Source organism: Patagioenas fasciata, chromosome 7 (assembly GCF_037038585.1).
Source record: "Patagioenas fasciata isolate bPatFas1 chromosome 7, bPatFas1.hap1, whole genome shotgun sequence".
In the NCBI taxonomy this organism is placed as follows: Eukaryota; Metazoa; Chordata; class Aves; order Columbiformes; family Columbidae; genus Patagioenas; species Patagioenas fasciata.
In genome coordinates this window covers 27,420,708-27,437,001 of record NC_092526.1, presented here as the reverse complement: position 1 = coordinate 27,437,001, position 16,294 = coordinate 27,420,708, and the positions used below count along the sequence as shown (strand labels likewise).

At 39.0% G+C, this 16,294-nt stretch overlaps 1 protein-coding gene across 3 annotated transcripts in view; it reads right to left on the bottom strand.

Moving 5' to 3' along the window:
* The window catches only part of COL3A1 (collagen type III alpha 1 chain), a 51,685-nt gene that overhangs the window by 27,832 nt on the left and 7,559 nt on the right, over positions 1-16,294 (bottom strand). For 2 of the 3 annotated variants that reach the window (XM_065841420.2, XM_071811169.1), the window contains exons 2-5: positions 5,662-5,867; positions 3,856-3,894; positions 3,160-3,276; positions 965-1,036 (exon numbers count right to left, since the gene is read on the bottom strand). In XM_065841420.2, the coding sequence (XP_065697492.1) occupies positions 965-1,036; positions 3,160-3,276; positions 3,856-3,894; positions 5,662-5,867 (434 nt within the window). The remainder of the gene's footprint in view (positions 1-964; positions 1,037-3,159; positions 3,277-3,855; positions 3,895-5,661; positions 5,868-16,294) is intronic. The other variant, XM_071811170.1, reaches the window with a different exon arrangement.

Below are 16,294 nucleotides of genomic sequence, written 5' to 3'. Positions count from 1 at the left end.
ACATGTTTGTTTGGAGCTGCCTTGATATGTTACAACATGTGATACTCAAACCTTGTTATGCAGCACTGGACTGAAAATAATTATTATGCTTCATGAAGCAGCAGCCAATTTCAAATAATAGCAATTCACCAAATCCTCTGTATAGCAGAGTGCCTGAATCAAGAAAACTCCATGTCATCGGTGGTGAACATCTCTAAATCCTAGGGCCTAGAAGGAAAATTATGAGGTGCAACATTGGAGTTTATTTTATATGGGAAGCATAGCTCATGCATAACTCTTTCAGGCAATCCATGCATTATCTCTCTAAAAAAAACTGTGAAAAGCTTGGGCCAGGCCTAGTGGGCAGACACAGCATCCTTAGTGCACAGTCTGAACAGCTGTGGGTAAAAAAAAAAGGTAATTGCAAAAAGAAAAGGTGAAAACCTCTTGACTGCTTCTGGGATGAAAAAGAGATTATAAGAAAGTTTTACTCATTATCAGGCAAATTTGAGGTGTGGGAAAGTAAATAAGTCTGCAGTATCATACTGAGTAAAGACAGAATGTTGCTGAATGGGTAAAGGGAGATTACGGACAGTGCAAGAGGTAAAAATGTGGTGGAAAAGAGGGAAGCAATTACTAGAAGAATACCAAAGCAGATACATGAGAAGGGTATGCAAGGGAGAAAGCGAGAAATGTTTAGGTAGCATATGAAAGTGAACCAGCAAGAGATTAGGAAAAAGGAGGTAAGGAAAGGAAAAAAAAGAATGAGAAAAGGCAAACGCCCCAGATAATCTATTGTTACTTTCTAGAATGATACTGCCAAGCAAAGTGCTGCCTTACATGACATTCCACTTTCAGGCGACAATTAAATTAAAACTTATCTTGTTAAATTCAAATCAGGATACATACACATCCCAGGTATAATCTATGAGTAGAAAATTTCTTAAGAAAAAAAAAGGACAGAAAAAAGGCTATATCATCTTACAATGGGCTGTGGGTAACCGATACCAGCTGAACCAGCCTTCACATCATAGGAGTCATACTGTGGAGAAAAACTCTGTAAAAGAAATAGAGAAAAACAGGAAAAAAAAAAAAAAGAAAGAAAAAAAGGTGATTGCTACAAATCAAATAAGACTTTCCTTATACTGGTATTGCAAATGTATGGAAATAACTCATTTGTATCTATTGAGTAGTACTTGTTTGACGTATAGCTGCCATATATTTAAAGCATCCATAAAAGAAGCCCAGCCAATATCTTTCTTTTGTGGTCATGGTACTGTCAGCTCCCTATGCTGTGCTCATCCAGTTTTCAACTTGACAGCTGGGCCTCAGCTGAAGCAAAAATTACCATTCTCTCTTCTCTTATTCTTGTTTGACTCCTCTTAAGCTTTTTTTTTTTTTTTCATTTTATTTCAGTCTCTTTTCTGTTGGACTTCGTTGTCACTCAGGGAAGTTGATGAAATATTTTCTTTTGCACTAAATAATGCAATCATTTATTATTATTTTCCCAGTTTCTTTTACCTCTCACTAATGAATGTCTTATTCAGAGTATTTTGTAGCAAAAAAACCCCCAAAACTTACCTACGTATAAGTCTGTCCTTCCCTGAATTACAAATGATTTTTTGATTTTTTAAAAAATATTTTTTTCCCATGCAAGAACTCGCCCATCTCAGAAAACTGAGTTTTAGACTTTTTTCCTAAAGCCACTTTCCATCTTTTCCTCCTTCTCTTTCACTATGTCACTCTGAAGAATTCAAATACAATCATCACTTTTGAGCCCAAACAGCCAAGCCTCAATGCTTTTGACAATTTGTCTTGAAACAAGTGGAAGCTCAGTCCAAGGCATGGAGTGAAAACACGGCCTGTGGGACTTTCTGAGAGCAGATAACATCTTTGACACACCCATTTACATAAAATGATGTCTAAAAAAAAATCACTATAAATTCTACAGTCAGTTCTGCAAGGAATTCCCTCTTAACTGGCACATGTTGATTTTATTATGCACACATTAGCCAGCTTAGTTGAATAATATGGCATTAATGCATCTCATCTGTAAATGGCACACAGGTGGCTGAGCAGGAAAGGTTGAACACATGAGGCCTTCTGCTGGTAACCCAAACCACTGCGGACTCATCTCCTTTGCTGCCCAGGCACCAGACGACTCCTGTGCTACTGATCATAACCCTCTCCTCAACATTCAGCAGCACATCTTTGATACAGCATTGGAGTGGGTGACTAATTCAGCCTGTCATCCTCCCCTGTGTCTGCGTCTGCCAACCCAAAGCCAGTAACTCTCGGTAAGTTATTGTGATGTCTACTGAAACTGGTGAACTGATCCATGGACACCCCTCCCAGAAGCTCTGTGCTTCAGATGCAATCCTTTCAGAATTAAATAAAACCAACACATCTTTCCTCAGTTTTTGGCTTACCTGGGAGTGGCAATCATACATAGAAGCTATAAACACTGGCCTGTGTTCAAAAGTAGCAATTGTTTTAACATACACTTTTTAACACTTTTGTGCTAAAGCAATCCCACCTTGCAAAGCCAGGCTTACTCGATTCCGTGGGAGACAATGCTGTCTCTTAATGAAGTGCTAGCTGTGGCTCAGAACCCTTAACAAATTCAACTGCACAGAAACTTGAGTAAAAAAATTGGCTCTCTCACTGAATCTGCCCAACTCTTCAGAGGAGAATTCAAGATTCAGTGGGTCAGAAATAAAGAGGGAACATGACAAAGAGCACTTACACAGAACTTCCTGTAAGCAGTGGACCTGTGTTTTGGTCTAGTCTCCTGGGAATGTTTCTTTATTAAACATACATTGGATAAAGTATAGGAAAGTGAGAGAGTTCCCTATTCATTAAGCTTGAGGGGATGTACCTGCTCCTATATATTTTCTGTCTGGTCAGATTATTTCTGAATTAAGTCCTTCATCAGATCTTGCTCCAAAAGTTTTAAAAGGCAGAGAGTTAATTGTACTTCAGCTGAATTTTGTGGATGAACCCCCAAAACAGCAACAAAAAACATGACCTACCACACAGCTGTGTTTTTCAAAGGCACAAATGAGAGACAGATGCCACTGAAAGCAAGGGCTATGTGAAGGTGAAAGTGACAGGTACCCACAGTACTGCTTTGTATGTGTATGAACAACAAGGTAGAAGCTGAATGTAATGATAACTTACACCTCCGCTTATACTGGGACATGACTGGCAGATCCCGGGGGGTCCAGGGGCTCCAGGACTCCCCGGCTGTCCTGGAGGGCCAGGGGGACCATTTCTGCCTGGAACCCCAGGAGAACCCTGCAAAGACACAAACAGAGCAGATACAGATGTCAGCATTTGCCTCCAGCTGCAAGGGCATCACAGGACAAATCCTTCCATTCTTAATGATGTCTGTGCAATCGTGGTGAGAAACCTGCTCTATTAAACATAAGACCGCAACTGAACATTCTGGAAAGACACAGCAGACAGAATTCACACATGGAAACTCTTCTGAGTTGCTGGAGCCTTCTTGCAGCTGATATTTGATCAAACACACTAGAAACATTAAACAGGTCAATTCCTGAATCTAAAATTCATGCTGCTAGTGGAGTTCATAGATATTAATTTTTTTCCTACTTGGAAGAAATATAAGAAAAGACCCCAAATGTAATACAGTTTGGACTAAACTCTCTGCTTTTCCAATTTAAATTTTTGAGAGTTTTGTTGAAGCCAAAGGGCTGCTTCAGAATAACTATATGGCATAGTCTTGCAGATAGTGCAGACATCAATGAAAGCTGGGTATCTCAGCAGCTTGAATGGGGTATATAGCACTGTGGGAACTGGCTCTTGATTTTGTTAGATTCCTTGGGAAAAAGAAAACAAACCAGTTGCACTTACAGGGTCTCCTTTGGGGCCTCGGCTGATTACTCCAGGAGTCTAGAAAAAAAAAAGGTAATTAAATTAAGGAAGAAAATCAAAATAAAACTGAGAAAAAATATATATAAAACAAGAGGAAACCACATTTAAGCACTGGAATGTAGTTTTATCGCATTAATTCAATTTATTCTTATTCATTATATTTAAAAGCTGTGAGGTTTTTGGTCAGTCTTTCATTTGCATTTTCATTGCTCATCCATAAAGCTACACCTCTCCTGCAGGCAAAATCATGGCGCTAATGAAGTCAGTAGAGCTTTGCCACAGAGTACACTGAGGACAGGATTCTACTATGGAAAGCTGTAAGGGACGGTTTCCTTACAGCCTTCTCAGTCCAGCATGTTGAGAGTGATAATGTAGCTAATTTAATTTCTCAGATCTACTCCTTCAATTTATTTATTTTTCAATTAATAATTCGTTTACATGCTATTATCTGGATTCTCAATTAATAGTTCAGAACAGCTTCTACGTATTCAGCAGCTAGTGGTAGCAAAGAATATTCAGCTGAATCTACCTTGGATCTCTCAGGGTGGCATTTCCCTAGACACCATCCAAGGGCAGCAGGGCAGCTCCCAGTGGGCTGACCAAACTGCTACATTGAAGACAGAGGCTGCAGGAAATAGTCCTGCATGTTCTCTATTATCAGGAGACATAGAACTGGTAAGAGTCTCTAGACTCCACAAGAGAGCGAACTGTGCTCAAATCTCCAGCGTGCTTACACATACCACTCGTTTACACCTATAAAACAGTTCAGTGAAGTAGTTCAGGGCACCCTGGAAGTCACACACTTGCACTAGCACAGTGCAACTAACACTGGGTGATATACTCGTATTTGACATTCCATATCTAAGCAGATTAGATACTACAGAGCTGCAGAAATATATCTTCTTTTCTCTTCCATGTACATGTATCTTTCACTCTCCTATCTCCTGGATAAGAATCTTCAGGGTGTCTATGAAAATCTATGTACTGTAACAGAATCTCACGGATCTTAAACCAGGATGAAATGTTCAGGTAACATCAGAGCTCAGGATAGCTGGCTCACTCGCTGAGGTGGTTTAGGCAGGGCTTTTGGCATGCGCTAACATTCTTGATTCTCCTGAAGTTAAGTTGCTGTAACTGGTTGAGATAACATTGTTATCTGTGAACAAGATGATGATAAATCAGGGATGTATGACTTGAATCACCTTTTCTTTACAGGACATTAAGCCTGCAACAACTCTACAAAAGGAAATTTACTCTGTGAAGATGTAGACATGAGTTGATAAGAAATGCAGACTAGCAAAATGCTTTCTTTAATTCTGTGTTGGCATTAGTTTCACGGATATAGATTGAGCATGCTGTCAACAAACATCCTGTCTGTACTGTTCCTGTGTGTCTCTGTAAAACGAAAAATGTAATGGCTAATTGTTGCCCTCGGTCTCTTTGTACTATTTACTTGTGCCTTTTCTCTACATAAAACTGGGTTGAAGGACTTCATGCTTTCAGCTGCATAGCTCCAAGAACTTACAAGTATTTTATGAGACCTGGTACCAACTCTCCGATAGAATACAGAAGTACTCTAGAATTAAAAAAGAAATAAAATAGAAAAGTCTGTGAAGCTGGTGTTTTTTAATTTTATTTAGCAAAATTTGCCCATCCTAAGTATTTGCCTAGAGTCAGAAAGTGACAGGCTTAGCATTTAAAAGAAAAGCAACTAAAAGAAAATGAATTGAGGCTGACATGGATCAAGAAGGTGGCAATACCAAATTAACAATGAGACAATCTTACTCTTGTAGGTTGTGGTGTTGTTTGTGGACAAACTGGACAGCACTCTCCAAAGGGGATCTCTGGGTTGGGACAGTCCAGCTCCTGGTCGTCACAGATTATGTCATCGCAGAGAACAGATCCCGAGTCGCATACGCAGATCTGGCATGGCTCTGGTTTCCAAACATCCCTGTCAGCATAAACCTGCCCAAGATGGGTACATCCTGCGACTGGAAAGAAAGACAAAATAGTGTCCAATATTAATTCAAATGTGTTTTTCAAATCAAAGATAACATGAAAGCTGTTGGACAGCCTGTTTCATATTGTAATATAGTTTATGCACGTGAAGTAAAAGGCTAAGTACTTCAGACATCAGGAGGATCTGTTACATTAATTGCGGAGTCTCCGCTGAGTCTATAAATAGACATCAATGGAAACCTCCTGGAGCTGATCCAAAGCCCAATTAAATCTGTGATAATCTTCCGCCTCAAGTAATTTTAGTGTCAGACTGAGTTACTGTGTAATTAGCAATTGAATTCTCTGCTGCAGCTAAAACACAAACGTGCCAAGTCTCTCAAATGAGCGTAACATTGGCCCCATGTGCCAACATGAGCACTTACGCATGGATGAGGAATAAGCGGTTTGTCCAACACAAACTCTTGTTGCTTGCATCTTGCATTAATAGCTGGCACCAAGTGTTTTCAAAGCGGTTTTTGAAAGGCAACATATGCAACAGATCTAAAAGAATGTTCACATTAATTGCCCCAGTGGTTTGCAATTAATGCGAGATCTAGCCCACTCAAATGTTACAAGTGTCTGTATTTTCAGAAAAAAACATTGTTCATCTGTAATATTCATGGCTTTGTGAATTCCTTCCAACAGCTACTCAACTGATCAAATCTGTGTAGATAATGAATTTGAAGAGACTGATGAAAATCAGCTTCAAACATTAAATTTTGGGTTTGTATTTTCTTAGAGAAACAAGATCCCAAAATCCTAAGCATTTAATAAACCAATATGAAAATAACGCTACAAAGGTAGACAAGCTCCTTGTAAGTTTTGAAGAAGTTATTAGAAGTCTCAAATTGGAAATGCAGGGACCACTGAATGTCTTGAACAACGGAATAAAATTTTTCCACTAATAATTCAAAATAATTCAGTTTGCAAACAAAAATCTGGAGAATTATTTGTGTACCTACACCTTCTTAGATTGTAACATCAGAGTAAATAACCTACTACATATCATCCTTCAAAATTGAAAAAAAAAAAGACAACCAAAACACGTAATTCAAAGCTCTGACATTAAAATTACCACTGGCTCCAGACAGAAAATTCTGAACGCCATTCAATTGTTGTAATGGGCATGTAGTACAAGATTGAACCCAAACTTATAGTGCAGTTCACTCCTATGGGTTATGCAGACCCTTTCTCTTTTCTCATATGCAGCATCTTTCACCCCTCTTCTCTTTTCCACTACCCATTAGGACACTGCTCTCTTTTTTTCTCTTTACAATCTTTTTTTTTTTCTCTGTGTCTGTATTTCTGAGTATTTGCTTCCATACCCGTACCCATGCTCTTTGGCTGGGTACACACTTGGATGTTTCCTCTCTTCTCATGCTTCTGTTTCAGTCCCCTTTTTCTGTATTTGCTTTCATCTTTCCCATAAAATGTAACTTCCCTTTTCATCTTCCCTGAATCCTCTTGCCTTTTATATCTCAATAATTCACTTTCTTTAGTGCCATGTACTCAACCAAGCTTAGTTTTTCAGACTTTGCTCCCTTCCCAGTTCTCTTGCTCAGCTGTGTTTCCTTGTCCACATTAACCCAACTTTTTCCTTTATGTCAGCCATGAAATTGGTCACCTCCTTCTACGAGCTCTGTCAGGGCGATGGGGAACACAACCAAGACCTCCTGTCTCACTGAATGGAGAACCAGAGTGGGGGAGGGGTGGTCTTGAAGCAGGGCACTGCATGGGACAGGAGGCTGCTTCTCCCATTTTCAACCCCATGACAGGCCTTCTGCATACACCAACTCATGTTATTTCTGCACTTCAATTATAGAAGAAGCAAACAGGAAAAGGTTGAGTTGTCAAGGCTGACACTATTTATGGTTGGTTTTGATCATCAGCTTGATTAGAACAAGATGCAAAAAACTTCAAAAATTCTTTTCAGACATGTTCAAGCCAACAATCTTTTCTGCACTTGATACCAGGCTGGAAGCCAGTATTTTACCTTCCTCTGACAACATGGAAAATCTTCAAATCTAAAACATTGCAGTGGTATATGAAAACTAACCCCTCTCAGACATTTTTTGTCACTTAGAAATCTACTTTTCCCTTTGTTTCTCCACCTTTTGGGCCTTTCCAGAAACTTCAGATCCAGCACTAGAGAGATGGAAAACAGCTTCTTTCCAGGACAGCATCTTCCTCACATCCACTGTGACACAGGGTGACAGCATCAGATGCTGCTCCAAAGGACACCGCCTACCAGCCACTACCTCTCACTGAAATCCAGACATTGCTCCTCAGGCTGACAAGCTACAATGAGTTTCTAAAAAAATTGCTTCATTTCCCACTTGGTTTTCTCATGCTGCAGAACCATGTCAGTGGGTCCCAGGTAAATAAGCTGATTCTCCGCTTAATTAATTGCTGTTTCTATAAGGAACACTTCCTTCCTTTAACAAACCAGGATTTCACTGCAGGCACTTAGGAAAAAAAAAACGTAGCCAGCCTTGACAAGAGCAATGACAAATATTTCCTGACAAACGAGAAGGCTGAAATGTCTTTTAAAAATGACAACTGCAGCTTTATGAATGAAATATTTCTTATAGACTCTCTAATGACTCATGAAAAACCTGCACTATAAAGTGGCAAAAGCTGAGTAGCTCAATATACGAGCAGTTTGCTGTATACGAGAAGACCTCAAAAGTAGGATACTGTGGGACACAGAATAAAATCAAAGCTACTGGGGAGGTTAGAGCTTGTTATCCACGTAAAATACACCCTAAAGAGCAGGGATCCGCATAGATCCACTTCACCTGGGAGTGATGTACTCGCTGTCACCCAGCTTAAGCACTCTCCAGCTCCACAGGTTAAAATGGCCTTCTCATTTACAAACATAATGAGGAAAGGAAGAGATCATTTTTTCTTTGGTTTAGGCCAAAGCATAGTTTATGCATAATTATTATATAAAAATACCATGATAAAGATCTAAAAGAAGCTAATACTGTTACTGCATTCACATGTAATATCCAGTTGTATGACTTGCATACACTTATTGCATAATGTACACAACATTTCTGTACCAATGTATTTGATTATTTTTAAAATTCAGATTTTCAGCTCTCAGTATCACTCTCTTATCCTTTCAAAACCACATTTTTTTAAAACTATGTGTTTAAGACAGCAAGGTTCTTATTTACTAGGAAATTCATATCCAAGAATTTGCATTTTCATATGTGATTTTTTTCTTCATCCTTACTTAGTTTTCATGGATTTGTTTTGTTTTGGCATTTCCAGAGTTGTGATCCTCCTGCCTTACAGTGAAGGGGACAGCTCAAATGGGGAACACATATGGGTCACCTTTCCCATATTTTTTGCCAAGCTGGTTAGAAAACACTCTGGTTTTGAGCCAGCTTATCTTTTCTGAAAGCAGAGGCTTTACTCAGTGACCAGCTTTTCAGACTGAGTCTACTCAACTTTCCATATTTTAGTTAACAATATAAGTGAAAAGAATACAAATTTTAAATGTGTCAGAAACCACCATTGATAAAGAAATACATCAGATTTCTCTGCATTTTTAGGAAGTTGTCATTCAGTTATTCTACAGTAGATGGCATCATTTAACAGAAAGAAAAGAGAAAAAATTAAAGACATCTGGATATTATGACATTCATATTTGCTTCTAACTTTCTGGACATTGTTAAATGAATTAAGAAATAAGCTAGGAGAGCTGCAATAAAAATCACTGCAGCCTTTGGCAGAATGAAAGTACTAAATAGGTTTCCAAAGGAAACTTACATCTGGGAAGACTTAGTCTGTTTAAGACACCCCCTCTGTGCTCAGATGTAGATCTGTGTGTCAGCATGTTATGACATAATGCATTTTGCATTGCTCATAAAGATTAACTGTTAGCTCCAAAATCCCTTGGAAAGCTGATTTGTGCTAAAGCACTGGCAAGTAACATATAATAATAATAATAAGGTTGTAAAAAAGCTGACTTGCCTAGTTCTAGACTTGCAGTAAAACAGTCAAATACTTGCCTTAGCCAGCATTTCTTATTGATTCCTAAACATATATAGTAGCCTAAGATTAAAAAAAAAAAAATTGAGACTCAACAGTATTTGCCTATGGCAATGCAAAATCTTCTTCCCAAAGCCTTAAATATGGTGGCTATACAGCACTTCTGTGGCAGCTATTGCAATGGCTTGTTGGAAGCTGCATCAGTCTCTCATTTGTTGTACAAAACAATGAAGTTTAATATTTGAAAGCCCGAAACTTTGCATTTATGCTGTTAACTGAGCATCCACAGTTTTAAAACATTTTGCTGTGAGCGGGATCTCCCTGGGCCAGCCTAAAAAGTGAAGAAAAGAAAAAAAGGCAATACCATCTTCATCATATGCTGCTTTTGAATTATTTCCCATTTTCTAAGCAGATGAGCAGCTGTATGTAAGCAGACCAATAGAGAAAGCTGAAAAGAAAATCACCATTTGGTCTCAAAGGACCTATAACTATGGTATAGAGAGGAGCCCAAATGTGTACAGGGGAAACGAATATGGTCGTTGTAGGCTCAAAGGATCACAGATGTCGTATGGGACACAATCCCAACTCCACTGGGGTGAATGGGAATTTGCTATCAAGTGCTACAACCCAAGAAGCGACTTGTTTTGTAGTTGCTTTTGGCTTTGCATTTGTTCAAGTGCTATGATCATGACTTCACCATATTTTTACAGCAAAAGGAAAAAATCTCCTAATAGTATCCTCAAAAACCACAGGCTTTTCCACTTCGGGCAAAGTAAGTGTCCAGCTATTGCATTAGTAGCAGACACACATATCCTACTTGTAGAGATGTGACTAAACAGTTAGAAATTAAAGAATGTCTTGAACTTGTCTGGTTCTGACTCAGAAAGGGCTATTGTCCACACAGAGGTGACTCACGATCCTCCAGCCGCTGCTTGGTGATGGCTTGGGAAGCAAAGCCCAGGAGCTTTGATCTGCGAGAGTCTGATTACAAACACAATGAACCCAGCAAACGAGTTTTGCTGTTATTTGAAGTGACTCTGGTAAAGGCTAAAGCACTGAAATGGAGGAGGTCTTGCCTCTGACTTTGACTAGATCAAAAGTCTGCTGAAGCTAAGAACGGTCTTTCTGTTGCTTTTTATGGACTATTAACTGTACAAAGCCTGTACTTCCTTACTCTGACTTGGTTTTGGCCATTGGATTTATAGGATGGCTACTTCAAAAACTTTCTTACTTTTCTTCTATAGTAAATACATCTATTTATTGTGTATTCCAGCACTACTTTATACATTGTTTAACCAAAGAACAAAGTAGAAAGGAGATAACACAGTTAATTTTCAATGGAAATGATGTAGTTCTCCCCTACATCGAAGTAGATGGAGGAATCCCTTCCAGTGTCTGCAACTTTGCTGCTTTCCATTTACTGAGCAGAAAAGAATGCCAGAGTGTCTACCTCGAACCAAATGGTTTGAGCTCCCTGTCTGGTATTATGATGATGTTTATAAGAAAATCAAACATACTCATTCCATCCCGTAATCAGTAATGGAAACAAACGGACTCTCATAATGAACTAACTGGCCTGCTGAGCCAGGATGGCCTGGTTTGGCCGCGTGTTCTCCTGCCAGGTAAGTGCTGAGCACTCGAAAAGTCTGAAAGTGTGTCTGTTTCATAGGACCAAAGGAAAGAGGTAGACATATAAGAAAATAAACGGTTTAATTATTTTTTTTTTTCAGCTGCAAGGTCTACAAACATTCTCTCAGCTAGAATTGTATTAAAACAATCAGCTAATTAATTGAATCCATGACTGCATGAAGACATAAGGACCAATTTGTGCGTACCAACCTATTAACAGGTGCTCAGATTTAATGATACTGATGTAATGTTTTTTTGAGGCTTTTCCACCACGTGATTTGAGGTATCAAGGGATGAAACCTCAATTTTTAAAACACTTGAATGGAGGCTGTGAAAAATCAGTGCAGGTCCATCTTGAAAATCCTTTCCCACTCCAGGTACTGTAGGAGGAGTAACTATTGGGTGGAATGGAAAGGGAGCATGACTGAATGGTTCACAGATTTCCCAGGTTTCACAACAAAAAAGGAGAGCTACATCCTGTGCTTTCAGACTGAAATGGAATCTTTCTTACTGCTAGGGAAGCTTGTCTGCCAAAAAAGCTCGTGTTTGAACAGCTCTGCCCCTGTGCCAGTCCCAGACGTTTTCCTCTTTTCCCAGATGCAGAGCAAGAAAAAGAAAGCAGCATCAACGAATGCTGGTTAAACACAGTACTGCACTTGCCTGTCAGAGCTACTGCAGAAAGGGGACACGCACTGTTTCACTGGCAATGTACAGTAAGGCGGGATTCTCAGGCAAAGGATCATTATGTCATGTGGCCGAACTCTCCTTGCTCTGAGACCCACCCAATCTGTCTTTCAGATTACAAAATGGGAAAAAAAAAAAGCCTACAATGGTACAAACAAGTATTTGCATTTTAAACAAATCACCGCTTGTTCCCTTCGTTCATCCTTATAAGCTCCAAATGCTGCAACCTTTCTGCAGCTTTTAGAACTTTTAGAAATATCAGGATTAAAAAATATCCTTATGGTGTTATCTGCTACCAAGTAAAACACAAAATAGCTCTATTTTTCTTGCAGATTATTGGCTTTTTTCTTATCTTTCAATGTGTGATTTATGTTAAGAACTCTAATTTTTCTCCCTTATCTTCAGAGAGCTATTATTCTCCTCAAAGGTAATGTGGTCTAAAAGTGGCTGAATTTGTCACATAGTTCCGCCTCAACATTTATGCTTCATAAATTGCTCTATTCAGGAACGCATATTGACAACCCTGAATGATGTTCTTCATACAACATCTAAAGGTCACCCTGCCGCAGAAGCATTGCTTCGAAATAGGAATCAGCAATATCCCATCAGCGATATTGTTACACAACAGCCCCTCTGGCTTCAGCTGGAGACCGGCATGAAGAACAATGGCAGAAGAGTTCTCTTGTTTCAGAACTGCCAATAGGAAAATCAAATGCAAAGACATTATTTTGTTTGTTTAGTTGGTGGGGGGTTGCTTTTGGCAAAACTATTATTTCAAACTGAGTCAAACGAGGGGCAGGATAGAGTAGGTTGCTGTATATCTACCACCTTGTTGGTTTTTTTGGGTTGCCCAGGGAGTTGTTATACCTGCTTCTGAATTCATAAAAGTAATTTTGAGGAAAACATCTGATGCATCCAAGAGATAGTTATACTACTTCTGTTGTTAGCTATTTCTTGACAACATCGCAGTCTAAATTGTTTTTTTGTAAGGGAAGAAGATATTCCTGAATGACCATCTGTGTTGAGATATTGTTCTGGGATTTCCTCTCCAAGGTCCTCTCTCAAAATGTTGACTCTGTAACTCAGACAATTATATATTTATACTTCTGCCCTTTTAGTAGAGATAGACCTATTTCAGTACTATCTGCAGAAAATGTATCATTCATTCCTGATTAAGAGTAAACAGCATCCGATCAGAACCTACCTTGATTTTGGGCTTTGGATCACACCTAAAGAACATCCACTTGAAATTATTCTGGAGGGGACTAAAGGTGTTCAGCACCTGACAGTATCAAACCTTTTAATAAGGGTAACTGTTTGCATTAGAGCAGGACACACAGTAAGAATTTCATCTTAATTCAGTGCATTCAATGCCTTTCAGAGGGAGCATTGTACAATTTTTCAGATACTCTTCCAATTATTGGTAAAAGGCCTATGAGATTTTTCCATGCCTTCTGTTCTTACATTACGATATTTGTTTGGCTCGTTACCTTTTGTGCCATTTGGTGTCACTCTAAAAATAAGCAGCAGGCTGCAATCACTTTATTTGTGGCTATTTAGTGCAGTGCTGGCATAAATTCTCACTACAGTAATCTGATTTTAATGTGCTCCTTGTCTGTAAAGTGAATGATGCCAAATGGCACAAAGACTTGTGTCTAAGTCTTAAACCAAACAGAAACTGACAGAAATTCAAGGTCTGATGTGATTACTGATAATTTTATAGATTTATTAGTTTCTTCAAACATAAACCCTGCCCACTCCTTGGGGAGTTGATGAAGACTTCTACAGTCAGAGTTCAACTGCCAAGGTAATCTTAATTTTGAACACATGAACACTTCAAATTTAATCCCATACTAAACTGGCCATACATATTTCTGAAGAAAGCACAACGTTTTGTCAGAGCTTTAAAAATAAAAAAACAACAAAACACTTCCAAGGTATAGCTTAAAGACATATAACTCTGTGTTTCTGATTTTAGCTAGGACACAAATAGTTTATAACACTGGAGAAGGCTTTGCAGCACTTCTTGCAATAGGTCTGTCCTGGCAAGAATAAAGGAAAACTGGAAAAGTCATTGTGTACAAGCAGATTTCCCAAACTGTACAACCAGTCTGACAGATCCAAAGAATCATGAAAGTGAGATTCAGCTTCTGAGCTACTAAGTGAGAGCGAACCATTGGAAACGTAATTGTTACAGCTTGCTTTACACATAGCACCTCATGTAAAACACTGAACTGAAACTGCTTAATTCAGGATAGTTTACACTTCTCGCAATACAAAACACAAAGGCTGTGGGGATAAAAAAAATGTATGATTTTGTTTTTTACTGCCTAACTTAGTCATTAAAATGATTTTTATCAGGTGATTAACATTTCAAGTGGGACATGATCTTCTCTTTCCCCTTAGCTCAGTGAGAGGCTAACAATTTTATGCAATGTTGTTTCTGTGGTTTCCCCTGGAAGAAATCAGCTTGATTCAATGCTTCTCTCCTGAGACTGAAACAGATGGGAAATGTTACAATGCAGTATGGTACATATGGTAATATAATTTATATTTTCAGATATGCTGGACAAAGTCAGCCCCAATATAAACCCCTGGCCATAGTGAATTTACACCAGAGATGAGTAAAGCAGCAGGGGGTCAAATTCTACACTAACACAATTCCCTGCACAATTTTATTGATTTCCCTGTAATTTCAAATGTTGAAAGTAAATGAAGGGTTTGGTTCTTGTATTTCATATTCCAGTGATGGATTAAAGAACTCTGGCATATCGTCTAAAGAAAAGAATCATATCTTTGGCTGCCAAAAAATTAAAGGTATTTGTAATTCAGTAGGTCAGGAGGGAGATTCTGAATGCGTAGAACAGCATTAACTCAGCTTCATCTGCAAAACAGTTTGTATTCATTCACTCCCCATTCCAGTTTGAACTAATTCACCCCACATCCATTTTGGACAGTATGTTGGATACAGACAGCAGTATTTGAAATTCTTCTTAATCTGCCTCATATTGGATATTAAATAGCTATTTGTACACTGGATACAACATTCTTATTGTCAACTTTCTAAGGCTACTAAAGTGAACATTGTGAGGGTTTTCCCAGGGTACCACAGGCAATATTCTTAATTTTGGGGCCACTTTTAATTATCAAGTTCTACGCCTGTTTTTCAAGTGTAAAGACCTAAGCATCTGCCTAACTAGCTCCCTTGTCAGGGAAAAGCCACACTTCTGATGCAGTGAAGGGCTTGCGTGCACAGAGCTGTTTTTTTTATTAATATCAGAGGTCAGGAGCATTGCTACTGCAGCAGCTGCGTGAAGCCTGGCACACACGCAGCTCCCCTGCTCTGTGCAGCAACAGCTGCTGGCATAGGCTGACAATAAGCACCTCTGCATCGCAGAGGAGGGCTCGAACATCTCCGGCAGACATGCCAGATCCACCAGAGCTTATCTGTTGCAGTCCTTAAAAGGCAGGAGTGGAAGAGCCTGAGCCAGGGAAAACCTGATAAATGAAGATTTTTTTGATTCTTCGCTGAAAGAAGTTTACAATGCTGTTTCTCTCTTCAGCTACTTTAACAGAAGAACAATCATTTGGACTTGAATGCCTCTCTTCTTTCCCCCGTTATTTTCCTTCACATTTATGCTTTTCTGTTTATACAAAAAAAACCCAGCGATCTACAAAGAGGACCACCCTGCCAACGACTAAGCCACCAACAGGCTTAGAATATTGTGCAACGAATCTTCAAAATGTCTGAGCAGATTTCAATTACTCTTTTCAAAGATCTGCAATTCCCACTACACAGCCTATTGTTTGCTTTCACTAGGACATTCTTCTCTTAAACAGCTGGCAGAGAATGACTACTGCTCTGCAGGGAAACAAGCAAACACCATACAGTTGATTTAAAGCCACACACAGAAAAAATATAATTTTGTTTTAAAGAACCTCTCATGAACATAGAAGTGTTTTCCAAGATAATATGAATACTATTTTCACTGCTTATACCTGAAGGAATGCATTTGGGGTGTAGTTCATCCTCCTTTGATGCTCAGTGTGGCTATTACACTGAACATCAAAGGAACAATGACCGACGCTTCCCATATTTGCCATT